This window comes from Rhineura floridana, chromosome 2, assembly GCF_030035675.1.
Source record: "Rhineura floridana isolate rRhiFlo1 chromosome 2, rRhiFlo1.hap2, whole genome shotgun sequence".
In the NCBI taxonomy this organism is placed as follows: Eukaryota; Metazoa; Chordata; class Lepidosauria; order Squamata; family Rhineuridae; genus Rhineura; species Rhineura floridana.
The window spans coordinates 79649758-79677589 of NC_084481.1; the positions used below are offsets into that span (position 1 = coordinate 79649758).

Sequence of the window (27832 nt, forward strand, 5' to 3'; positions counted from 1 at the left end):
CAGCAAGGTGGGTGGCACACCAAAAGGATTCCCAGCCTGTCCCTCTGGCCCAGCACAAGGTGCAAACACTCCAGGCCAGTAACTGCATGGACATAGTGCTTGGTGAGTGAGATGAAACTCTTATAGACCACAGCAAAATAATAATTAAATATAATAAAAGTGCACATAAAAGAGCAGCATACAAATTCCTTTAAACCCGAACGCCCTTAAACATGGCTAGGTGTAGTCAACATCCATACAAAATACAGTGAGAGGTACACACAGCCATAACATAACAAAACTTACTTAGCCTAAGCTAAATACAACAGGAAAGTATAAGAGCTGGTCCCCACGTGGCTCCTTATACCACTGGACATCACATTGGTAAGTCAGGATACAATGCGACGGGAGAACTACCTGAAGGGTAGCCCCTCTTTTTATGGGAATTTCCCCAGCCAAAACTAGAGGGCCAATTAACCAATCATGACACCTCTTGATGATGGAATAGCCTAAAAGTTCACCACAAGGGCAGGCCTACTAATTTACAGCTACTCAGGCCTCCTGACTTTGGTACCAGGCACTACAGATAATATTTAGCTGCCTTCCTGTTAGAACAACAAGTTGCAGCTGGATGGTATGAGATGCCCTAATTTTTCCCAGCTCAGATCATCCCAGGAACCTATACATAATATTCCCACAATTCCTTCGGGCTGAGCCATCTTACTTTGGCCAACCTTAGTTGTTCTTGCACTCTTCGCTGATATGTCTCTGACTTCAAGCCATAGTTCTTCTGGTTCTCTATCAACTAATTTTAAAGCCTCAAATCTGTTACTTATTTGATCTTTATATTCTTCTGGGATGTTACTTGAATTGTATTTTGGTATTATGATTGCTTTATTCTTCTTCTTTAGTTTTACTCTGATTGTTGACATTACCACAGTCTGCTCCTGGCTTTGTTTCCACAGAAAGTATGGAACTTCTCCTTCTTCTGCTACCAATTATATGATCAATTTGATTCCTATATTGACCATTTGGTGATGTCCACGTGTACATTCATTTTTTCGGTTGCTCAAAAAATGTGTTTGCAAGAAACAAATTATTGGCTTCACAGAATTCAATTAGTCTCTCTCCTGCTTCATTTCTATCTTCTAAGCCCCATTTTTCCAAAATTTCTAGTTCTTTTCTGTTCCCTACTTTTGCATACCAGTCCCCCATGATTTTCAGCACATCTTGTTCTGGTGTGTGATCAATTTCTTCCTGTACTTCTCCGTAAAATCTCTCCAATTCCTCTTCTTCTGTGTTTGCCATTGGAGTGTAGACTTGGATGACAGTTGATAGGTTTCCCGTTTAATCTCATTGATATCACTCTCTCAGACCTTGCGCTATAGCTCCTAATTGCTTTTTCTACATCACTTCTCACTATTAAAGCAACTCCATTTCTTCTTAATTTCTCATTTCCTGCATAAAATATTTTGTAGTTGCCTGATTGAAAATGTCCCATTCCCGTCCATTTTAGTTCACTCACACTAAGTATTGTAATGTTGATGCGTTCCATTTCTTGCTTGACAATTTCTAACTTTCCCTGGTTCATGCTTCTCACATTCCATGTTCTTATTGTGTGTGTCGTACAGCTCTGGACTCTCCTTTCGCATCTGTGTGCATCAGCCTCTGGGCTTCCTTTTGGCTTTGACCCAGTTGCGTCATTAGTCACAGCACTATTCGTACTTGTCTTTTGTTCTTCCCCAGTAGCTAGGTGAGTGCCTTCTGACCTGGGGGTCTCATCTTCCAGCACTATCTCGTGTTGCATTTTGGATACTCTGTTCATAGGGTTTCCGTGGTAAGAGATATTCAGAGGTGGTTTACCATTGCCTTCCTCTGAGTTTGGATGCATCTTAGTCTGGTGTTTCAGCTTTGACCATTCCACCTCGGGTGCCCCTGCTAGGAGTCTAGATTCTTGGTCTAGACTCCTGACAGCATTGCTCTTAGCTTCTTCAACACTCTCAAACCCCCTCACCACATTAAGGTGTGCATCCTAGAGGGGGCCTAATAATCTATAACATGGAATTTGCCTTTCTCACAGCTGTTGCACACTGTGGCTCAATCTGCACAATACATTTGAAGTAGTATTATACCACTTTAAACGGCCGTGGCTTTCCCCAAAGTATCCTGGGAACTGTAGTTTGTTAATGATGCTGAGAGTTGTGAGGAGCCCATAATCCTCTCACAGAGATAGGATTCCCAGAGTTCCATGTGAAGAGGGATTGATTGTTAAACCACCCTGGAGGCTTTGTTACTTTTCAAAGTATTTGGCATGATCCATCAAAAGGTAAGAACATTATATTACTACTGATTTTAATAGAAGAGTTACACACAGTCACAAGTCCCTGCCCCCATGAAATCAGTAGGATTCCAAAGGGTTTCACTTTGGGTGCTCATTTGTATTACATTTGGTTTAGAGATCAGCCTTAATCCATTCTAAGATCTTCAGATTCTGTTCCCTGGAAGGACCATCAGATATTGTTCCTGGTATATATAAATAATATATCTTAAAAAAAATACAGGATCACTAACACATAGATATTGAAAAAATTGTAAAGGTAATGACAACTCTCTAATCAGAACCATTTTAAAGCACAAGTAGAGTAATCTGTTCTGATTAGGAACTCCAGGGAAAAGAAAATTATTACAGTTCAAACGTATTTTCAAATGAAAGTTCAAATCAAATTATGCAAATGACAAGGCATAGTTAAAGAATGAGCCCTACAGAATATCCTAAGGAAATATCGTTGCATGAAAATGAAAATATTTAAAAACAGGGTGTTGTAGCATTATACTGCTGTATTTAAGCATCATTGCTTGAAGTTTAGAATAATTTTCTTCCGTTTCAATGCAAGCTGTGGATAATGTAAAGCTTATTAACTGCTCAGCCTGACATCAATAGTCACCTGTAAGATATTCTTGGACCAATGCCTTGGAACATTCCTTTTGATACTAAGTGTAGACATTTTTTAAAAGACATTTTTTTAAATCCACCTTTCAAGGAATGTATGTTGAGTATCAACTAGAAAACACAAGCGAAAACTGCAGTAGGGAGACGAAAAGTGAACTTGCTTCCTTGAGACACTAATATCATATAGCATCCCAAAGGAAGATGTGGCTGGCTAGCCAGAATCTTGAACAGGAACACTTCTATTAGGGGATGAGGATATAGGGCAATATTTTGTTGCAGGTCCCATTTGTATCACTGACTCCTTAAGCAGTTCTGGCAAACACTACTGTATTCTGAATGGCAGATTAAATAAATGTATATCACTCACAGATTCTCATCACCCACCTCCACACCTTTATTCCCGGGTACTAGAAGCGTCCTAAATTGACAAGATGGCTTTTTCCAGTCACCGTTTCAAAGGAGGGATTGGAACCAATAAGTGCTCATTTAGTACAGATTATGACTAAAGATGCTGCAACAATTTTCAACCTCCAAGAGATACTATAAGTACACATTCACCAAGAGTCCACTGATTTCTGTTTGTTTGTTTGTTTTTTTACAATAATTTTTATTCAAATTTTCATAAAACATACAAAACAAAATCATAAAACATTCAAAGACAAAAAACAAAACAAAACAAAAATGATTCAACAAAAAAATAAAATGTTGACTTCCCATTTGTCGCAGATCAAATCAGTTGTAGGTCTACAATATATAACAATCCTGTCTCTTAAATTATATTATAAAATCACTTTCCTCCAGTAGTTATCTTAATTAATCATCAAATCTCATAAACATTACTTTATTCTTTCCACAAAAAGTCAAAGAGAGGTTTCAATTCTTTAAGAAATATATCTATCAATTTTTCTCCAAATAAACACGTCGATTAATCCATCTCGTTAATAATAATAATAATCTTATTGTCATAACCATAGTCCAAATAAACATATCGATTAATCCATCTCTGATTTCTGTTTGTGATACTAATTCTAACATTAGTAATTAATAATTCTAATAATTAAGAATTCTAAATTGAAACCAGTATACTGACACTGAGGCAGCTTCTTATGCCCCATTACGTAGAACCCTCTGCCTAAGTCTGTCTGGCTACTTCACTATCCTCTTTCAGAAGCTTGGGGAGGTGACCCTAATCTTCCCTCTAAAACTTTCTATCACACAAAAATGTGCTCTTTAGTTCTGTGGCTTCATGATTATGTGTTTGGACTTATTTTTACATGTTTTAAATTTTATTGATGGATTTCATGTACTTTTGCACTGCCTTCAAAAAGGGTCATAAAATGAATAAATAATCATGGTTCATATGTGGTCATTTCTGGTAATTACTGGTAACATGGGGATACAATGTCATGGAAACGACTGGCATGTATGGATCTACCCTCACTGCTCTTACAACTTCTACTTGTGTAGAAATTTGTATAGGCATAGAAGCTAAGCCACTGGCAGCTATTTTGTAGCAGTGTACGTAGAGATAAATGCATTGTGACATTTATGTCTTCTCAAAGACATGCATATCTTATTTCAAGATTAGTGTAAAGGTTTCAGAACTGAATCAATATAGTAATTGAAACAAACATCTGCCTCTGCATTCTGGCAAAACAAAAGGTATTTCCTTTCTACTGTATTTAGAAAGGATTACAGGCACATTTGCCAGGTTTGTTGAATCAATACTGGTTTCTGTGTTTCTTGTACATATTGGATCTGCACAATAACTCCCAAATGTGAACGTCTTATTTGCTAATGGGGAGGAATGTTGGGGAAAGGGGAAGGAGGTATTAGAAGCAGCAGTGATATTTTAAAGAAGAAAAGATGTGGAGATAACGGGCGGCCCATTTAAGAGTGATGATCATGATGATAAAAATTTAACTGTGCTTTTGAATTATACCGCCACGAGAGTGGCTGTATACTATAGCCAGCGGGGATTTTTCACATTCCGCAATGTTAAATTGAAAATACCCCCATGCCATTCTGATGCTTCCCATAAGCTCATTTCAAAACAAAACCTTACATAACTTATAGTCCTGAACTCAGAAACGCTTGCTTAACAACCCTGTCAATTTTCATGGCAATACACAAAACAGTCAGAGGGAATAGACAGTTCAAAGTGTAAAAAGAGAGAGAAAAACCTCAGAGCCCTTTTGGACTTTTTTCTCTGAGAGTTATAATCTGTTGTCATTCATTAAAAATCAGCCATGTTCACAGAGTACCTGTAATCCTAATACTGACCTTGCCCCATACTCTGACCTTCATCTGCTGCAGTTTAAAAGTTTAAAAAATGCCTGGCTGATTTTTAATTAATTTAATAAATTTTGGCTGGGACCCAATGATAGCGCAGAGCATGCTCAGTAAGAACCAACTGTCAGAGTTCTAAAAGCCTCACAGCTGCTGGGCTTGCCTAATCAGAGGGCCACACCCACACCAGACTTTGATTTCATGTGAGACAGTCATGGCTTCCCTCAAAGAATCCTGGGAAGTGTAGTTTGTGAAGGGTGCTAAGAGACTCCTATTCCCCTGAGAGAATGGTTTAACGGTCAGCCACTCTGATTGAAGGTCTGTGAGGGGAACAGGGCATCTCCTAGCAACTCTCAGCACCTTTCACTAACTACACTTCCCAGGATTCTTTGAGAGAAGCCATGACTGTCCAAAGTGAAATAAAGGCCTGGTGTGGATGTGGCCAGGGAAAGCTTTGGTTTAAATTGGGGTGGGAGGCTACATGTGTCTACTGTAGAATAAAAAGGTGGGGGAAAGCCTGAAAAAGAATGATTCTGTTTACAATTTTTTTCCTTTTGGAAAGGAAAGGGGCTTCCCTTCTGCCCAGTGCCCACCCACCCAATCTCCTCCCCTCCAACCCCCTGCCCCTTCCCTGGGTCAGTGTTGGACTATGACCTGGGAGACCAGGGTTCGAATCCCCACACAGCCATGAAGCTGACTGGGTGACCTTGGGCCAGTCACTGCCTCTTAGCCTCAGAGGAAGGCAATGATGAAATCACCTCTGAATACCGTTTACCATGAAAACCCTATTCAAAGGGTCGCAATAGGTGGGGATTGACTTGAAGGCAGTCCATTTTCATTTTCAAACATGATTGCATAGAAATAAATCCCACTGAACTAAAAAAATATGCAAATGATCAAACCCACCCTCCCTTCTCTTTCCTCCTATCCCCTCCTCTTGCCCCTTCCCTCCCCCTTTCTTTGCCCCTCACTCCCCATCCCCTTCCAATCCCCTCTTTCCCCTTCCCCCTCCTCCCCTTCCTCCTCCCCATGGTCAGTTTTACCTATCTTAAACATGATTGCACGGAAGTAAATACCATTGAACTCTATAAGCATGCAAATGATCAAACCTGCTCTCCCCTCCACCTTCTTTTGCCCCCCTCCAATACGCTCCTTCCCACTCCTACTCCTACTCCCCCATGGTTAGTGTTTCCTATCCCATCCAAGATTGCATAGGAGTAAATCCCATTGAAAATAAGCATGCAAATGATCAGACCTGCTTTTCCCCTCTCCTCTCCTCTCCCTTCCTTCTCCCCTGCCCACTCCAGCCCTCCCTCCCTCCTTCCCCCGGTCAGTTTTACCTATCCTAAGCATGACTGCATGAGAGTAAATCGCACTGAATTTAATAAACATGCAAATGATCAAACCTGTCCTCCTCTCCTCTCCATCCTGCCTCTTCCCCTCCCAGTCCTCCCCTCTGCATTTCCTCCCCTCCCTCCTCCTCCTCCTCCCCTCCCTATCCTCTGTGGTCAGTTTCACCTATCCTAAGCATGATTGCAGGGGAGTAAATCCCATTGAACTCAATAAGCATGCAAATGATCAATCCATTCTCAGCAAACCTGCACAGGATCCCATTTCTTACCTCCCGGATTAAAAAGCAGGGAAATTCACTAATAGGCAAAAAACCTTGCGGTTTAAGAATGTACCTATAGCCCACAGCTATTCTATCAAACTTTAAAAAGCAGGGAAATTGGGCAGCTATAGTGAATGCACCAGGGGAGCAGGAGACCTGAACTCCTCTCTGAGGTATTGAATTTGATATTGTTACCAAATTATTCCAAGCTACACAGGAAGTGGATTGGACTGTGAAAGACCAACCCAAATGGTGTTTGCATTTTGACCAATTTGTAGGGCAGTACAATATCTCAGAGAGGAGATCAGGTCTCCTGCTCCCCTGATGCATTCACTATAGCTGCCCAATTTCCCTGCTTTTTAAAGTTTGATGGAATAGCTGTCGGCTATAGGTATGTTCTTAAACCGCAAGGTTTTTTGCCTATTAGTGAATATTCACATACTCCACAAACTTTATCTTGTCATAATCATTACAACAATCCTGTAAGTATTGTAATATCCATATTGAAATCTCACAAATGGGGGAGGGGGTTGAGGCTGAGAAACTATGGCTTGTCTAGGACCACCAGGGCATTCCCTCATTTGCAGCTTTGCATCTATGTTACTTCACTATACTCCAAGACGTGAGAATGAGGAAAGGGGGTTGAAAAAAGGAGCCATGTGCCCCATTGTCAAAATGTGTTGGCTGTTCCTTTCATTGCATATCTATCTGCTGTACATTTGCGGGGGGGGAGTGGAATAATATTGCTAATTAATTGGTTCCACTTGGGAAACAAGACCAGGTAATTTGGAACTCCAAAATCCAGAGCAAAATTTGATAGACGATTTTAGAGGCACTGCAGCTTCCCTGGACATACCATGCATGCATGACTGATCCATGCCTTCAGGGCTTTGCAGTGCAACAAATCTGATATCAGAAATGGCAATATAGAAAAAACACAGAGGGAACATTTCAGCCTCCCACAACACTTTAACTGATCTTAAAGTGGCTAACCATGGTCAAAGGAACTTCAAGGGGAGACTGCAATGTGAAAACACTGATTTACAGTTAATCAAGAAGTTCAGTGCTATTACTTCTTGAGTAAATCAGGACAAAGGTATTTTTTTTAAATCATGTGTTAATTGGCTTACCAATGCTAAGATGTCTATTTTATGGATGGCCACCGTTAATTATGTAATTATCTGTCTCTGTACTTTGTGCATTTAATTTCCCTCTGATCTCATTGTTTACACTGCCTCCAACTCCTGCTTTTGAGCTTCCCACAGGTATCTTTTTGGCCACTGTAAAAACGGGATGCTGGACTAGATGGTCTAATCCAGCAGGATCTTCATATGTTCTTATAATTGCTAGCCCCTACCCAACCATGTGTATGTAACACTTCATGCATTTGATGAAGTGGACTGTAGTCTACAAAAGATTATGTCTTAATGGAGTTATTAGTCTTTAATGTACCACGTGATTTTGTTGGTTTTACTGCAACAGACTAGTACGATTGTCCCTATGGAAACTGGGGGGTTGTGGAGTGTTTTGGTAAGCATTGCAATAATCACCTCCATCCAAATAATAACTGTGGAGTGAGAGGACCCACTCTGAGAGTGGATTCAGAAAGTTGTGCTTTCCCTTCCCATGCTTACAACATTCAAAGGTAGGCCTCATATATCTCCCCCCATAGGCATGTACTGATTCTGTATCTGGAGTATCTATATCTTCCCAGAGGGAGCACCTTCACTTTCTTACCACACAATTGTCTAGAACTATTCAAACTATTTCAAGCAAGAAGCTTGTATTATATGTTAGACCCAGAGATATCATGCATGAGCAGAAAGGCAGTTCTGCTTGAACGAGGAGATACTTTTCCACTTATCCTCAGACTCCACCAACCCATCCACTCCACAAAGGGTTATTAAGCCAGGCATGTTATGTCTGAACCAGCCCAACAACTGCACTATAATTTGTTTAGTTAATTTTGGATTTGTTCCCTGCTAATTTCAACAGCTGTGCCTGTATTTGTTCTCATATTCTGGAGAAAGGTAAACAACTATTTCTAGTACACTTTCTGCACACCACTTATGACCATACAAAGCTGAAATCATCTAGATAATAACCTAGGGATATCATTTATTTTATTCTTGCTGTTACTTTTTTCTATTAACTCTCTGTAAGGTACACACAGTGGTCTGTCTGAGCGCTAATTACCTGCTCACAAACTCCAAAATAATTTTAAAGGTTTTCCTACAATAGTTATGTAATCAGTGGTATCACCTTATATGATAGAGTCTATGAAAGTTATTTTATATTTCAGTACACCAGCCTAAACAGCATAAGGCAACAGAAAGATTATTTTCTGAAGTTTTCCAGAACAGCCTCCAAGCCAACTTTCGGGCTACAATGGCCTAATCTTCAGTTTCACATGCCTAAGAAATGACATTACCTGCTGAACATCTTGCTGGAAAACACAAAGTTGAAGCCTCTGATGTAACCGGACCTTCCTGTGCTGCCAGATGCTCTCCAAGCGCCGTTGGTGATGTAAGACTTCATGGACCACATCCAACACCTGATGAACAGCCTTGGAATAATTAGCTGTGGCAGTGAGAGATTCTGAGTTCCCAGGACTCAAGGGACGCTGTAGGACATCCAGCAAAGCCTTTCCGTCCTGGCTTACCTATAAGATTAAAAGAGAGAAAGCCTATCAAGCATGGATATTATAAAATTGTCCAGATAATTTTGTTCTATGCATCCTTTTAAAATGCAAACATAATTCAATGGGGGCATTTTAGTTTTTTTGCTTTCCATGTGAAATTCAGCAGGAACTGCAGACTCAGAAGATAACTGGATATTTTATTGCTGAGATTCAGACATGCAATTCACAAACTTCACTTTTATCTTAGGAAAACAAAGATGAATGCTTTTCAGTGTTACAATTTTGTTCTTTATTTGTCTATAAAAGGGGATGTTCTCAGCTGTAATGTTGGTGAAAATTGTATGTGGAAAAATGGAATTGCCTTTAGTTTACATCAATGCAATAGAGCAGGATTGCACCCAAGAGTATATGTAAAATATTTTCCTTCAAGCCTGTTGTGAAAATATGCTAGGAAATTAGAACTTCCCTTAGTATTTTACTCCACATAGTATTTACTACTTTATTTTGAACAACTACATGGGAACCTAAACTTGGTTTAATAGCTTTTCTTCAGTTTAAGGAAAATTTTGTCCTGATTATGTTTTTATTATAGGTATTATAGAAACACCAAGAAAAAAAATGAATTATCTGAGTCCTCAATGTCTCTCTCAAGGAATAAATGGGTTCTGAAAGAAATAAATTGTTTAAAAAAGTAAGCAGCTAGCTGCCGCTTAAGACTTCCAGTGCTCCCTTTAGGAATTAAAAATAAATCTCTTTTGTGTGAATGCTTTGCATTTGTCAAGGATTGTTCAAGGTCAAATACACTTACAGAGCAGCTTTGCAGTGTGCATCATATCATAAGTTCAAAAAGGAACTATACAACTCAGGCTCCCTTCCCTCAGTTCAAATTGTAACTGTGTTGCTAATTTACAAATTATCATCAGTGAACACTGAAAAGAGTTTACTTTTACCCAGAAATTCTAAATTGGTTCACTCTAGGGAACGCTCATGTGCTTTTGCTTAGAGATTGTTTATTTTATTTTGAAAATTCATATAATGCCTTTTATTAATTTTGTTTTGTTTTTTCAGCAGTCAACTCATGGTTTGGTTTGGTAAAACCTGCATGTATAAGATATATCCCTGCACTTGGGGCATAAGTGAGAAATTATGCTCTATAAATTATATACCCATTTAAAAAGACTTTCCTAATTTCCAGAATAAACTAAGATGCACTGAGCCACCACCAACACAGCAGCTGCCTTCTTTATAGCCTAGACTGATGAATAAACCTAGACTGAGGAATACAGACTACACACACACAAAATATGCACATAAGGTTTTAACAATCACAATTTAAATTGTGATCGGCCATGTTCAGAAGGAAGAGGGCTTGTCTCAAAATACACTCATATGCTGCAAATTGGGTAAATTAACAAACTTTGATGGCATATCACTGCTTATGACTGATTCTAGCACATTCTGAAAAAGCACTGAAAGAGAAGAGGTAAATGAGTATATTTTAAAAGGCAAGTCATGCATTTCTATTTACTTCTTCACAAAGGAACATCTGACCCAGCTCCTAGTAAATTGAGGATGGGGTGAGGCAAGGCAGAAGCAGTACTGGAGTAACCTGATGCTCATTCATTGCCAGCACAGACAAGAAGGAGTAGAATCCAAGTTGCTTAGGTCAAAGTACAACATTGTCAACTTTACAATAATCAGCTAAAGTGGCTTTATTGTTGGTGTAGCTAGTCTCCCTGTAGAGCTCTGGGTAGCAGTGCACAGGATTCAGGACTGAATGAGCCTTGGTCATCCAGATGGGTGATCTTTATCAACATGAAAGAGACAACATGAATGTGACCTTGCTCCTGATCTGTATGCAACTTTTGACATCCTTGACCATAGTATCCTCCTGGGCCAGTTTTGGATTGGGACACTGTTTTCAAGTAGTTCCATTCCTAGCTGAAGGGTGAGTTCCAGACAGAAGCAGTGGAGAGTGCTCTGGCTCAGCCCTCTAGCAGTTATGCTATGGGGTTCCATAGGACATAACTGTATCCCCAATGCTATTTAACATCTCTGTGAAGCTGTTGGGAGTGGTCATTAGCGAATTTGGAGCACAGTGTCATCTGTACACTGATGTCACCCAACTCTTTCTCTCTAACATCTGTGGTTGTGCAGGAACTGGACTGGTGCCTGGGCACAGTGGGAGTCTGGATGAGGGCTCATACACTGTACAGAGATGGAGGCTCTCTGGATGAGCAGTTCCTATATCCAAGAAATTGGACAGGTGCCCTTTTTGCTCTGAAGGAGCAGATACATTGCTTGGGGGTGCTCCTGGAGCCCTCTCTGTTCCTGGGGGCCCAGAGGCTAGGAACACCTTCTGCCTGCTTCAGCGGGTGCAACAGCCATGGCTGTTCCTGGATCAGGACAGCTTAGCTACAGCAATTTAGGCACTGGGAAACTGCAGATTGGATTAGTGCAATGTGCCCTTAAGGTTGGTCTGGAAGCTGCAGCTAGTGCAGAATACAGCAGCCAGGTTGATAGTGCCCTGTCGACAGCATGTAACACCTGTGCTGAAATAACTGTACTGGCTGCCAATATGCTACCAGGCCAAATGTAAGGTCTTGCTATGGACATATAAAGCCCGGAACAACTTGGGCCCAGATTACCTCAGACAACATCTTGCTTTGTATACCCCTGCCTGGTCACTTTGATCCTTAGGAGAGACACTCCTGGTAGTGCCATACCCTCCCAAGTCTCATCCTATGTCCACTAAGGCTAGGGCCTTTAATATGGCAGCACCTGCTCTTAGGAATGTGCTTCCAATAAACATGAGGGAGGCACCTCCACAGGCAATAATTATTGGCATTTAGGCCGCTACTTAAAACTTACTTGTTCACCCAGGCCTTCCTCAAGTGGTGATCTAGCTTTATTGATGTACTATGACATACTAATCTGATCTATTGATTTATGATGTGTTCTGTATTTGTTTCATTGATGTTATTTTATGATTGATTCATCACCATATTTTAAAGATGTTGGCAGTATAGGGTTTTTCCCCCCAAATAAAAGCAAATCCAGTCTGACATCCACAGGTTGATGGTTTAAGATTTATTGGAAGTTGTGACACAAGAAGTTGCAGTTATACTTGTACCCAACTTTCTATGCACTCTCTCTAAACACAAAACCATTTTTCTAGCCCTCATGGAGATGAAAGAAACATGGAAGTGTGTTGGTCTGGGCTTTTCAGAGATCAGGGAGTACTTTCCTGTCCCTTGACATGACTAATACTTTCTGCTCCCTCAACTCTCACCAACCAAATTAGTATCTCCCTCATCTTTCATTCCATCAATTCTGTGCAAATTATTCTCAGCATGGTATTTGGACTTCAGCAAAATACAGTTTGGAGTTTTCTTTCTGGATAGGTCACATACAGTTCTAGCTATGGATTATATTTACAACAGAATACAACAGTGGCAGCCCTCTAACAGCTCACAGTTTCTCTTACTGTGTGATCCAGCATTGCAGGCAGCTAGGATCACCATGATAATACATGGGTTAGGTGACTGCGTCAGAAGAAACCAATTTACTCAGCCTTCACTAAATTCCAGCAAGGGTTGAACTTCAAGCAGGCCATGGGAAATTCCTGTGCACCATACCAATCAATTTGATTTATATTGTATTACATACATATTGAGAAGTCCTTTGTTTCTTTCCCTAAGATTAATACAACCTACATAGAGTTACAAGATGTTCACTCATTATATTGAGAAAAGACCATAAGAGTTGGTCAAACATACACAGCACTAGCAGAGTAATTAAGGAAACAGGAGTTAATATGCATGATCATCTGGGAATTCTACCTCCCTCTGCTTGCACATTATTCAAACTCACCAAGCAATGTAACAAACAAGAAAACTGTAGAATAATCCTCACTTCAATAATGAAAGAAGGGGTGGTCAGCCATCAGTGGTGTGACGTTGTCCATAATATCTTAGGAAGTGATGGACCAGCGAACGTTGAGGACTATTTCAGATGTGACTTAAAGCAGACATTATGTTTGTCTCATAGTTCATCTTTTTGTATATTTTTTAAAAAAAGAAACAGCCAGTGTGGGATGAGCCAGATCAAGACTGTGGGGGCTTTAACCTTTTTGCCCCTATCACAGTTCTGATTGGAATTCACCAAATTCTGCCCCCCACATCCTGCTCTCCCCTGATATGAATAGCAGTGTGTGTGTGTCTGGGGTGGGGGTGGGGATTCTGATCAGGACCAAAACAAAGGCAAAACTCTCCTCCCCCCAACCCATTATCCTGATCTGACTCCCCCACCACACCCAGGGTATTTATTTTTTTTAAAAAAGCTATGCAAGGGTGAACTATATAACAAACATCACATCTAGTCTGGCCTTTATTTTATGCTATCTGTTTGTGACATGCTAACTGTCATGCTGTGCTGTGATCCTACCTCAGGTTCACTTAATTGCTGTTAGAATCCCAAACCTTGGTACTTAATTTACAGTACAATCCTAAGCATGTTAACTCGGTTCCATTGTTTACAGTGGGCTTACTCCCTAATAATTATGCTCAAGCTGCAATCGTATAAAACACTTTCTAGGGAGAAAGACAATGTGTAGACAATTCTGGATTGGACTGTAGAGAACTGCACTGTTAGTCTGCTTACAAAAGATTCATTAGTTAAGCTGCTTAAGCAGTCACATCAGCATGGAAATGAAAAGCCAGATAAATGTGTCGTACAGATTATTCAGCTAATAACACCTCTGCACCACAAATGCATATCCAACAATCTTTATTAATTTTCACTGTCTAATCTGCTAGTGGTTATTAAAGTCTGCTCTGGAAACACTCACCTCTGTGTAGGCTTGGGTGACCTGTTCATAAAGGGATTGATGATGATGGATGGCCAGTTCAAGGTCTTGCATTTCTGATGGAAGGCCTCCTTCACTGCACATTTTGCACCAGGCATCTACACCAGAAAGGAACTGAAATTCCAAAAAGTGATGTTACAGGAATGCAACAAACAGAAAGCTAGCAGCAAGAGGGGACTTAAAAATAATAATAATCAGGTGAGCCATGAAGAAGTACTATACATCATAGCACATCAAAAATAGAGTGAGACAGACAAACAAACAAAACAAGAAACCAGGATACACAGAATTTCTGTACTCAAGAGGGCTCTGTGCTTATGATCATCAGTCAGCAACTGTCTGATCTGCCAGTGCTGCAGTGGTTTGGGATAGCTCCCTAAGTATCAAAAGTAACAGAATAGAGGTGGCTGTTTTTTTAAGAAAAGAAAGCTGTATAGCCAACTTGAGCACATGTGCTGTAACTCCTTGAGCATGCCTATAGTACCTTTTTAGAGCCTATGATAGCACCGAATAGAAGTGTTAGGCTAAACTGAATACAAATGCTTTAAGAACTACAGCAGGACGCCAACTTTTTTGGACCAGTGGGCACATCTGGAATGTTGAGAGAGTGCAGACAGTGCCAGTCACAAAATGGCTGTCATGGGGGTGTGGTATAACACAAATGGCTGCCATGGGGTGGCATACTTCATGGCTGTTGTGGGGATCGTGGCATAACACAAAATTAGAGAGAGTACAGTCACTGCTGATTCTTCTTCCCCCTTCCCCTGGAGGTGCCAATGAAGGTCTTCACAAGTGCTATGGTTCCGGAGGGTGCCAGGTTGGTAACCCCTGAACTAGAGTGATAAACCTATGATCCACTAACTTCACACAACGAGCAGGGTGATATGCAGAGTACTTTACATCTTGAAATGGACTGTGAGCTGTGCTACATCTTAGAACTACTATCCTAAATCAAGGCCAAACAACCACTTCAGCAGCAATAAGCAACAGCAGCTCCCTTTAAAAGCAGTGTAAAGGGGGAAAACCCAAAAGATTCAGTTTTCCTCATCATTCTATGATGAACCACAGCTATTAAAGATACCACAGCTCTGCCCAGCTTTGCATATGGTCACCCTAGACCATAATTAAAGCAGCAAGGCTAAGCCACCCTCTGGTTTCCAAAAACATCTTAGTGATCGGAAATCTCTCCACAGCTTGGTCTGGAATTGAATTAGCCACCACGAACATTTACTTTTTCTCCAAGAGCTCTCATAATATTGGGGTGGGGGAGCTGCCATGGGGAGGCATAGCACTTTATGGCTATTGGGGGGGCATGGCTTAATACAATCATACTACTATTTCAATTTCAAAAGGCTTTACATTCTATCTATCCATCTTTATCCACATGATGGACACTTTATTGAACTCATACAGCGCTAAGCAAACACCCCAAAAGGGTGACTATTTGACTCCATAGGAAAGTGGGTAAGCCCAGAGAAATTCAAGACCCTTGAGAATAAGGAAACTGTACAATCCCTGAGCTTCTCAGATCACCCACAGGCAAGTTATCAAACACAAATGATGTAAAGTCTACACATAAACTATTTATACCCTCTTAATGAATTGGGGATGCCCAGATGCTAACATTTGTGGTGGAAATTTGATTAGAGTTTTCACTGAAAGAGTTACGAGTTTTGGTGAAAAGGCTGCTAATTAGTAAATGCTAATAAGTTGAAATCGCTCAGTTGGCTTGCAAATTCCAAGTCCATGCTGCCTGCATACCTTTGGAAAGCTTACTAAGCTTATCCTGCCCTTGCCTTCTCTGAAGACAAAGTACTCTTGTTTGCTGTTTGGTTTGTTCAAATTGAACATGACACACTGATGTACCTTTTAACACACTCACATGCCACACCTTTGGCTAATTCTGTGCACACTTAATACCACCTCATTACTCCCTTCTAATTTTCCCCTTTCTCTTACTCATTCTGCTGTGCTTAAGGAGAATAAAAATCCATCAGATAAAAAAAACAGCTAAGTATACACTAGCTACACCACCTCATTTGAGTAATACAAAAACCTCTCAGTATCCCCAGCTTTTTATCCACCTTCGAAGTGTTCCACCTATACTTGCTGAGGGAATGTTTCCTCTAAGTGTCACACCCATTACTAGTTGAAGAGTTCCTGTCACAAACTTACCTGTTAAGTTTGCTATTTGTATCAAGAAAGTCATAAAATGAGGGGCCTGGAAATGAATGAGGGGCCTGGAAATGACATGAAGGCCACTATGGCTAACCACATATCAGCCCCACATTAGGGCAAAGTCCTCCCCAACATAAACTCATTAGCACATTTTAAGACAATTATAGCAAGTCATAAGCATAGCTCCGCCTGTGTCATGCCACATTCGCTTTAGGATAAGAAACCACTTTAGCACAACATTCATTCATTGGCGATCACTCGTGGCTGAGTAAGATGGTCTTCCAGGGTAAGGTCTTTAACAGTGGGTCTGTAAGTGACTGTGGAGGCCAATTCTGGATCCACACAGCCTCCCACAGTGAAGACATAGGTTTCCAGATGGAAGATGGTCGCAATGAGGATTTGCATGACATGCCTTCCGCTTAGCTCGTTTGTCCCCTTCGCCCTGTACTCGTGCTTCTTCAAAGTCCATAGCACCATTGATAATGGCCAACCTCCAATTGGGACACTCATGGGCCAAGACTTCCCAGTTCTCGATGCTCACGTACATTTTTTTAGATTAGCTTTGAGAACATCTTTAAACCTCTTTTGCTGTCCACCGATATTCCATTTTCCATCCTTAGGTTGGGAGTAAAGGAGCTGCTTTGGAAGACGGTGATCAGGCATTCAAACAACATGGCCGGTCCAGCGAAGCTGACGTTGGAGGATCATTGTTTCAACACTGGTGGTCTTTGCTTCTTCCAATACGCTAACATTAGTCCGCCTATCTTCCCAAGTAATTTGCAGAATTTTCCAGAGGCAGCGTTGGTGGAATCTTTCAAGAAGTTGGGAGTGGCATTTATAGATGGTCCATGTTCCACAGACGTACAGTAAGGTCGGTAGTACAATGGCTTTGTAAATAAGCATTTTGGTCTCCCTGAGAATATCCCGATCCTTGAACACTCTACGCTTCATTCGGGAGAATGCGGCACTCGCAGAGCTCAGACGATGCTGAATTTCAGTGTCGATGTCAGCTTTCACAGAGAGATGGCTGCCAATATAAGGAAAGTGATCGACATTCTCCAGCATCACACCATTAAGCTGGATTGATGGTGCTACAGAGGGATTGGTTTGCACTTGCTAATGAAGCACTTTGGGGGTTTTGATGTTAAGCGAGAGGCCAAGCTTTTCATATGCTTCTGCAAAGACATTTAGGATAGTTTGAAGATCTTCCTCTGAATGTGCGGAGACTACATTATCATCAGCATATTGAAGTTCTATGACAGAGGTTGTAATTACCTTACTTTTTGCTTTCAGCCTACTGAGATTAAAAAGCGTTCGTTATGTTTTCCACACCAGTGGGAAGTTTCCCCTCAACAAGGTGTAGAATCATGGCGATGAAAGTAGCAAATAAGGTCTGAGCAATGACACATCTCTGTTTGATGCCTGATCCCACTTTGAGAGCCATTGTTATCCAAAATTGTTGCCGTCATGTTGTCATGGAGGAGTTCCAAAATATTCACAAATTTATCAGGGCATCCAATTTTCAGAAGGATGGTCCAGGGAGCAGTTCGATTTACAGTATCAAAGGCCTTAGTCAGATCAATAAACACCATATACAGAGGTCGGTTTTAGCAATACTTGTACAAATACTACTGTAAAATAATTTTTTTAAAGGGTTTGATTTCCAACATGCACTTTCCTCAGGGACCAGTGGTGATGGTATCAAACCAGAACTGGGAAGAACTGTGCCTCCAGAAAAGGTGCCTAAAAGGAGGTTGGTGCTATAGGCAGTCATACTAATAACTGCTATTCATTTGGACTAGCAGCAATTCAGCAACGAGTGCTGTCCCTGTGTAGTGTGCCGGTATACTTAATTCAGCATACCTAACACTGCAAAACATAATTTCTAGGAATAGCCCATAATAACATGTAGACCTTTAAAACCAACACCAATTTCTAGATCCTTTTAAAAAGGGTGAATTGCAGCACTGAGGACAGCATAGCTGTGCCCTGACATCACAGCAGGTAGGAGAACATGAGAAGTATTTGCTATGCAAGAAGCTAGAAGCCTAATGGTTCCTTGTTTTCTTTGCTATGTAAACAAGACTGCAGAATTAATAGAGATTAATAGAATTGGGTCACCCACCTTTTAGGGTGTATACCCAGAAGGCAGGCCAGATACAGTTAATAACTACTGTTACTAAAATGCCAGATATTTAAAAGCTTATCATTATAGTACTGTACAGCAATATAGGGATAAACACATGATCTGGTGGTTTTGCCTCTTTATTAACTCTTTAAAAACCTCCAACCGTACATAAAGAATTCACAAGTATTATGGAATGGCAGTTATGAATGCTGCAACTGTTGATGGATACAGAGTGCCATTCAAAATATTTGCCTATATATCTATTTATTCTGTTAACTGGAACTATTCCTTTTGAAGATATAAAAAGGCTTTTAAATACAATTTGAAATGGTAGGCCAGACTGCCACCCACAGTTAATTATATTTTCACATTCTTCCGCGGATGATTTTAAGAGGCCACAATGTTTGAGATAACATGGATAAAAGATGTAAACCAAAACCTATGACATCAATGGGGTTTGCCCACTAAAATTTTGCATTTCACATCCTGGAAAGGATCCCCACCTACTGATCACCAAAAGAACAGTTTTACATTGCATGCTTCTCAGTATTTGCCCATGGGATTTCCAAACTTGGGTGTCTAAGGATTCTGGCAGTTAAGCCAAAGGACAAAATGGGTAGGGGGAAACCACAGTTTCTTGACACTCCTGCAGCACAAAGCATTTGTCCTTCGAGGTGTTAGAACAATGCATGCTCTCTAGCTATACCTGCAAAGGGTGTTTCCAGATGAGATATTTACTCTGCAATAGCCACACTCCATTCACTCGCTTTTTTACAGGGCATCTACACAACATCACCAAAAACAGCCCTTGTACTATGTTTCCCGATGCTGCTTCCATTTCACTTTGGACTCAAAAAACCCTTCAGATTTTGGGCATAGAAAAGACAGGACAGCAGAGCAATCACCACGAGATATGGTTGGGTCTTACTGCTACTATTCGTTTTTGAGGAGTACTTCCACATGTAAAAACAACAACTCCTTGTAAACAACAACAATTGCCTTTTTCAGCAAAGAAAACTGCTTGGTGCTTCTGAGGAGCCAAGAGAAAGAAGCAACCTGGGAGGAAGGGGAGAATTACTCTTGGAGGGAAAACATCTGACATCTTTACTTTTTTTCTCCACTCTTCTCCACTCCACACCACATTTTGGCTTAATTTTTATTGCAAACGTGTTGCACTATAACATTTAATTCCCCTTCTCCTCAGTGCACTGAGCAGGCCTACGAACTCTACTGTCCCACCATAGAATCAGAGAGATCAGCCTGGGAGCCTTCCAGGCCTTTTCAAATTTTTAAAGGCTGATAAAGAGCAACTCCCTAATCTCCTGGTGTTCTGAGAAGCAGGGCTGCTTTAAAGTGTGGGGCTAGGCAGAGCCATCATGGGTGGTGAATAAGGGTGGATGCTTTGGGGGTTGGCTTGTGCCTGGTATTGGGGTCCAGAACTCCACTACCTGGCCAGACACAAAGAGTCTCTCCACTTCTTCTCCTCCTAAAACAAGACAGTGAGGAAAGAGGCTGAGGGCCTTGTCGGCATGGCTGCTGCTAAAGGAGCAGGAAAAGGGAAAAAATGTAACCCAGCACAGAGAGGCTGCTACTGTGAAAGTGGCAGGAAGACAACAACAAAAAGTAAGCGGGGGGGGTAGAAGTGCCCACCACTGCAACCACCATCACTATGAAGAGAAGGCAAAGAATAGATGAAGGTAATGAAGGGCCTACACAATGGGATTTGCCCCAGACCCTTAGGGATGGTCCCAGTGGCTGGGGTGAAGGGTTCACTCTGGGGTTCACTCTTGCATCAGTGCTTGCTGTGTGTCTCCTTAGCTTCATAAGCAGAAGTGTGTGTATGCTAACGATTGTGTGGATCAGGGAAGATCACCTCTGATGGCAAGACAATTTGAAAGAGAGAACAGAGAAAGTTTAGGAGAAAGTGCCAGCAGCATAAATTCTCTCCTAGGATACAATCCTGGCTGAGGCAAATATGCTTTCCACTCACGGTAGGGTTCCCAATGGGGAGAGAGTGAGCAGTAACAGGAAACTCCTGCATCCAAAGCAGTGTGTGCAAAAAGGGGTGCAGAGGATGCAAAAGGGAACTGCATTTGGCACAATGTGTGTCAGTGAAATAATATATCGAGATAGTAAATTTTCCATGTCAGTCACCAGAACCCATGTCTATGACTTTTTCTGCACAACTAGCTCTATAAACCCTTTGGGAGCTGCAGTCTCATGTTATGTATAGCCAGTACACCTGTTTATTATTGTTTGGTACCCGGATTGATGTATGAGAGATGAATCCCTATTCCCAAAAATCTTGCAGCCTAATTAATGAGGTAATGCAGAAGAAGCTGGACTCTAAAAATTACATATAAAAAGACAAAGAAACCTGGGCCCTCTCATTTGGATATTCTTATACCTTCTTTAAAAAGAAAACAATTTATTAATAAGTATTATAGTGTAACAAAAATGTTTTCTACTCAGATTCACAACCAGAAGTACAAATACAATCAAGTGAGGGGACATCCTTATTTCTATTCCCAATTACACTCCCTCACATTTTTTATCTGACAAATTTTGCAGAGGACAAAACATAGCTGATAACAATTGTGGTCCTTACAGGAAGCAAAGTAAAGCCAAGATGCCCACTGGGGGGAAACTGCTACAGGATGATTACCTTGCCCTCTTTTGGAAGATTAATTTAGTGGTTCCTTGATGCTCCTTGATAGGGAGAGTCAGCAGCTCAGTTTCAGAGCACATCATGCATATGAAGAAAATCCCAATTTCAGTTTGTTTATTTATTTATATATTTATCATTTGATTATTATCCCGCCCTTCCTCCCAGCAGGAGCCCAGGGTAGCAAACAAAAACACTAAAAACACTTTAAACATCATAAAAACAGACTTTAAAATACATTAAAACAAAACACATTTAAAAACTTTTTTTAAAAAAGCTTTCAAGGCTTTTTTTAAAAAAAGGTTAAAAACATTGGTTTTAAAAAAAGTTTTTAAAACATTTAAAAAAGCAATTCCAGCACAGACATAGACTGGGATAAGGTCTCAACTTAAAAGGCTTGTTGAAAGAGGAAGGTCTTCAATAGGTGCCAAAAAGATAACAGAGATGGTGCCTGTCTAATATTTAAGGGGAGGGAATTCCACAGGATAGGTGCCACCAGACTAGAGGTCCATTTCCAATGTTGTGCAGAACAGACCTCCTGATAAGATGGTATCTGCAGGAGGCCCTCACCTACAGAGCACAGTGATCAACTGGGTATATAAGGGGTAAGACGGTCTTTTAGGTATCCTGGTCCCGAGCTGTATAGGGCTTTGTACACCAGAACTAGAACTTTGAACTTGGCCTGGTAGCAAATGGGCATCCAGTGCAATTATTTCAGCAGCGGGATGACATGTTGGTGATACCCTGCCCCAGTGAGCAGTGGCACTGCCGCATTTTACACCAGCTGCAATGTCCGGACCAAACTCAAGGGCATCCCCACATAGAGCGCATTACAGTAATTCAGCCTGGAGGTTACCAGGGTGTGGACAACAATGTTCAGGCTATCCCGGTCCAGAAACAGCCGCAGCTGTCTTACCAGCTGAAGCTGGTAAAAGGCACTCCTAGCCATGGAGGTCACCTGGGCCTCTAGCGACAAAGATACATCCAGGAGCACCCCCAGACTACGGACCTGCTCTTTCAGAGGGAGTACGACCCCATCCAAAGCAGGCAACTGACCAATCATCCGAACTCAGGAACCACCAACCCACAGTGTCTCTGTCTTGCTAGGATTCAGACTCAGTTTATTGGCCCTCATCCAGCCCACCACCAAGTCCAGTGCAGCACAGCCTCTCCCGGTTCAGATGTAACAGAGAAGTAGAGCTGGGTATCATCAGCATACTGCTGACACCTCACCCCAAAGCTCCTGATAACCACTCCCAAGGGCTTTATATAGATGATAAACAGCATGGGGGACAAGATGGTACCCTGCGGCAACCCACAGCGCAACTGCCAGAGGGGCAAAAGACAGTCACAATGCTATTCTCTGAGTACAACTCTGGAGATAGGATCGGAACCACCGTAAAACAGTGCCTCCAATACCCATCTCACCAAGTCCGCCCAGAAGGATACCATGGTCAATGGTATCAAAAGCCAATGAGAGATCAAGTAAGAATAACAGGGTCGCACTCCCCCTGTCCTTCTCCTGATAAAGGTCATCCATCAGGATGACCAAGGCCGATTCAGTCGCATAACCAGGCCTGAACCCAGACTGGGATGGGTCAAGATAATCTGTTTCATCCAAGTGTACTTGCAATTGCTGCACCACAACCCTCTCGATCACCTTCCCTAAAAAGGGGGTATTTGTGACCGGTCGGTAGTTGTCACAAACTAATGGGTCCAGGGTGGGTTTTTTCAGGAGCGGTCAAATCACAGCCTCTTTCAAGGTGGCTGGAACTACTTCCTTCCACAATGATGCGTTAACCATACCCTGCTCCACATCTTCATCTTAAAAGGATCTTAAAAGGACTTTCCATCAGAATCATTGGACGGTTGCTGCCAATACAAGCAGACAATACTGAGCTAGATAGAACTGTCCGGCTCAGTATAAAGCATGTTCATAAATTTTCTGTTGCTTGAGCAAGAATATTTTTCATCTTCCACAGGAAAAACCAGCCAGTACATATCCATATATTTAGCCCCCTGCAAAGCAAAAACTCTGATTTGTTTATTTGTTTGTTTCCAAATCATTGCATGTCAGTCAGAAGGCAGTGCATTCAAAAGAACTTTGTTTTCGGCATTCAAAATAATTTTTCTTTGGGGATGACTTTAAAGCAACCTTTTTTCAGCTATGACCATAAAGAAGAATGAAGAATCTTTATGAAGGGCTTCCCAAGGGTTCAGTCTGCCTACTTCTGACTCAGATAATTGTAGGTGAGACAGTTTGTAAATGCTATTTGTGTGTTTGCAAACATCAGGCCCTGTAAGATACGTTGTAGGTTTTAAAATATGAACCATCTTAGCAAGAGTTAGAAATGAGTATTCCACAAAGGTTCCTGGGTGAAAGAAAGAAGTCAGGGATGGAGGTTCAAAAACACATGAGAAAAAAGCATAAGTGAAATACAGAAGATAATTTCATTAACAGAGAAAGGGACGTAACATAATGGGATTAAGACATTCACAATACCAAGACTGCAATTATAAGCATACTTAAACAGAAAGTAAGTCTCGTTGAGCTCAGTTGGACTTACTTCTGAGTAAACATGCTTAGGAACACAGTATAAAAGTTTAACAAAAACTCTATTTTACGGAAACCATTTCCTGGGAATTACTGTTTAGCTCCTGCCTTAATTTTCATAGTACACTAGGGAATTCTATTTTCTAAATTATAAGACAATGAGTCAACAGGATATGTCACTAGCTAGAAGAACCAGAGCAGACTGGTTCCAGGCTTCCAGCTGATTAACTGCAAGCCCAGTCACATAATTACACCCCACCCCACCCAGGCACTGAGAGTTTACTGGCTCCATACCAGTGCTCTCTTCCCACTCATGCCTCTCTTAATCCAAATGAGTAGCAAATTCCACTCAAATTCCCCTATCCACTCTAATCCCTGTCCTAGAAGACTCTGATAACTGTCCATCAGTCTTTCTTCTGACAAACAGATATTGTGCTTTTCTGCTGCTTTCTTTCACAAGTGAAAGGAAGCTTTAAAAACTAGTCATGCTAATTTGGCTGATTCCTTAATACAGCTGACCTCTCAATGCTTAAAACAGTTTGGGCCTTCCCCTCTTTGTATTTCCATCTGATGTCCAGGAAAGTGCCTGAACCCAACATCTCTGCCCATGACTCACTAGAAACAGAAGCCCATGAAACTGCCACTTAACAAGTACGGATTAAGTGATGAGGGACTGCACCCACTGTGCAAGCTTTGAAATTACCACACACAATGCATATGGGGATGAGACCGGCAGATATGAAGACAAACACAGTGTGGATTTTGAACATAATTGCGCTATTACAGCTGGCCTGTGGAAGCTGCTTTAAATAAGCGGCGATATGCTATATCCATAGAATGTATTTCCATGACATTTGGCAATATATTCTCCTTGCCAATACATAACTTTATTTTAACAAAATTTATTTGTTCATTATTATTGTTTATCCTCCTCCTAATGTGCTCAAGGTGGCAAACAACAAGGGTTATAATCCATTCTAACACAATACTCCAGAAATAATGGAAAGTAGTCTAAAAGGGTAATACAAATTGCAGTAGAGAAAAAGCCACAAGATTTCTGTGCTAGCACAATCAAACTGCATGTGGAACTGCCCCCTAGAAATGGGTTATCACATGGGAATAACCAGGATGTGGAGTAATTTTAAGTGGGTTTCAAGGGCCAGCTATAAAGTACAGACTCATTGCACTTTGGGGCCATATGAGAGTCTGATCCTGAACAGCTTTCAGAAGTGCAATGAACTTTATTGTTGAGACCAAGTTCCAGAAGCCAGACTTTATCCTAAAGAATCCTAGCTAGAACATTTGACCTTTATTAGTTTGTTTATTTAAAGTGCAGTCTGAACCTATGCATGATCACTTAGTAGTATATCCTGATTTCAATTAGATTAACTCCCAAATAAGAATGCATAGGGCGGCAGCCTTAGTGTAATACAAGATAAGAATACAAGATAAGAATAGTAAAACTGCCCTGCTGAGCCAGACTAAAGGTCCATTAATTAATCCCCCTTGTTAACAAATAAAAGCTTCTTTATATGAAAACAAAAAAATTATATGAAGAGGCATGGCTCTACATAACATTTATGTAGCACAGTAATTAGTGCATTTTAAGTTTGAACTATAATGTGGTAAGGAGGATGGTAACAGAGTAGATTTATGCAGCACTTGACTTCTTAAGATTTTGCAGGCTAAATAGTTGAAGAATTCAGTCTAAAGCTGTGAGGTTTCATGCAAATAATTACTTTGTCCATTTACTTTGGCCCTAGAACTCAATCTTGAATGCTAGTTGTAAAGGTTCATCCAAGAATAGAATGGGCCCAAAACAACACAAATGAGAATGCCAGAAAACATCAACAAGGATTTTTTAGAATAAAAGACTGCCAAACTTTTCTTAGACTACCAGAAACAACTAATACACATTATATGCTACAAAAATGAAACAGAAAAAGAATAGAGAATGCTTGGCCCAATCAGATAAGCTAGACAAAAATGAATATCTGAACATAATATTGTGAAATAAAGAGACATTAGTCAAAAAGTACAAATCCCTTAAAGCATTTAAAAGAAGCATTTAAAAAAACCAGAGTACAGAAGGAACGGAAACAGCTATTGTCTGGTTGTTTTCTGTTTATTTTATTTTTTAAAATCAATCATAACAATCCATAATTAATTACCAACAAAACAGAATAGGTACATCTGAAGAAATTTTTTAAAGGATAAGTGCAAGGAATATAAAGAAAAAGAACAAGGAACAACAATAAAAAAGTACCCAGAGACATTTCTGTACAATGTCCTTGTTAAGGCTATCAGGGACATTGTACAGAAAAAAAGATGACAGCCCCTATAAGTACAATTCTTCATATGATTCCCCAGAAAGTGACTGCACGTGATGGCATATAGCCACTTCCTGGGTGCATTTTAAAACAGATACTTTACCACACGGCCACAGAGCTGCTCTAAGCAGTTTAAAAGAAGAAAGAGGCAGCCCTTGGACCACCTCACAGGCAGGAATGCCAAGGAATCGGTCAAAAATATCAAGAGGATTTTACTCTGTCTACTCATTCGACTGTCTCTTGCTGTGAAAGCTATTTGGCTTAATTTTCTACAATGAACATGCACATATTATATGCAAATAGATACACAAATTGCTTTGCAATATACACTATTTACATATTAATTTATGTATATAGGTATGTCTTGTTTTTAAGGTGTGTCTTGTTTTTTCATGTTTCTGGAGTGTTGTTTGCATTTCTGGAGTTAGGATTTCAGCTTTATTTTGCTCCCTGTTATGAATTTTAAAAACCAATGCAATGCATCACTCATTATTGTTCACATAGGGAGAAGTGATATCTTTTGTTACCCGGGGATTTTATGTCTGCTCCTTATACGAAGTCCTAGCCTCTTTGGGTTCATGGAGAAAATGACTTGTATTTGACTGCCTATTTTTGATCACCCTAAATCCTTGTTTTAAAATTAAAATTCCTTTTCTCCCCATTTATAACCAAAATGTCCCTCCCTGGCAATTTAAGCAGTGAGGGAAATGATATAGGACAATTTATACTGAACTGTGAAATCAAGGTAATGTGACACTGTAATCCCAGCACCATTTAACTGAGAGTAAGCCCCACTGAATTAAATAGGACTTACTTCTGAACAGATATGGTTAGGTTTGCATCAATAGATTGCTTTGTGATGGATCATTAGCCACTTCATTAATTTTGTCTTTAAGGTGTTACAAGGCTCTTTGTTGGTTTTGCTGCAAAAGACTAACAGGCTTATCCTTCTGAAAGTTTATAATTTTGAAAGGGAGCATACAGAGAAGGTAAATGATTTGACTATATCTGCTGATGGCTAAGATATGCATGTCTATTGCATGCTATGTAAAAATGTGTATGTAAAAAACCCACAAACATTTCCACATCAGCGAATGACAAATGGAACAAAGATTTGTGCAAAATAAACCAATTGCAGTGGAATGCAAAATAACAGTGCAAATGAATATCAGAATGGATCGAGGCATATTCATACATCCCTACTTGTAATACAGTACAGTTCCATGCACAGTTCATTTTGTTGATTACGTGGCTTAATCTGCTATTGATGCATGGTTATGAGCAAGTGAAATGGGATGGCACTGGAATTCTCCCCAACCCTATGTACAATAAAACATGATAAAAACTTGGGATCACCCATATAAATGGTTGTACTGCATCTTTAGGGTTTAGACAGCTTTAAAATACATTTAGACACATTTGTGGACAGGTCAATCAATAGCTATTGGGGGGGAAAGAGGAAGTAAGAAACTGTAGGTGCTACAAATTAGTTTTTATTGCAAACTCAATGTCATGAGCCGGCAGACTGGGGGTGGAGCAGCGAGACGTCAGAGGAGGAGGAGGACTTTGAATGGACTGATGCTTCCTATGTTGAGCTGCCAGCAGCACAGGACTCTGAAAACTCTCTCACTCCGGACAA

General features: G+C 40.6%; 1 protein-coding gene across 8 annotated transcripts in view; it reads right to left on the minus strand.

The window, feature by feature from the left end:
• KALRN (kalirin RhoGEF kinase) overlaps window positions 1-27832 on the minus strand; it is an 872788-nt gene that overhangs the window by 383095 nt on the left and 461861 nt on the right. For all 8 annotated transcript variants that reach the window (XM_061609058.1, XM_061609049.1, XM_061609051.1 and 5 more), the window contains 2 exons: window positions 14321-14452; window positions 9262-9492 (listed from right to left, as the gene is read on the minus strand). In XM_061609058.1, the coding sequence (XP_061465042.1) occupies window positions 9262-9492; window positions 14321-14452 (363 nt within the window). The remainder of the gene's footprint in view (window positions 1-9261; window positions 9493-14320; window positions 14453-27832) is intronic.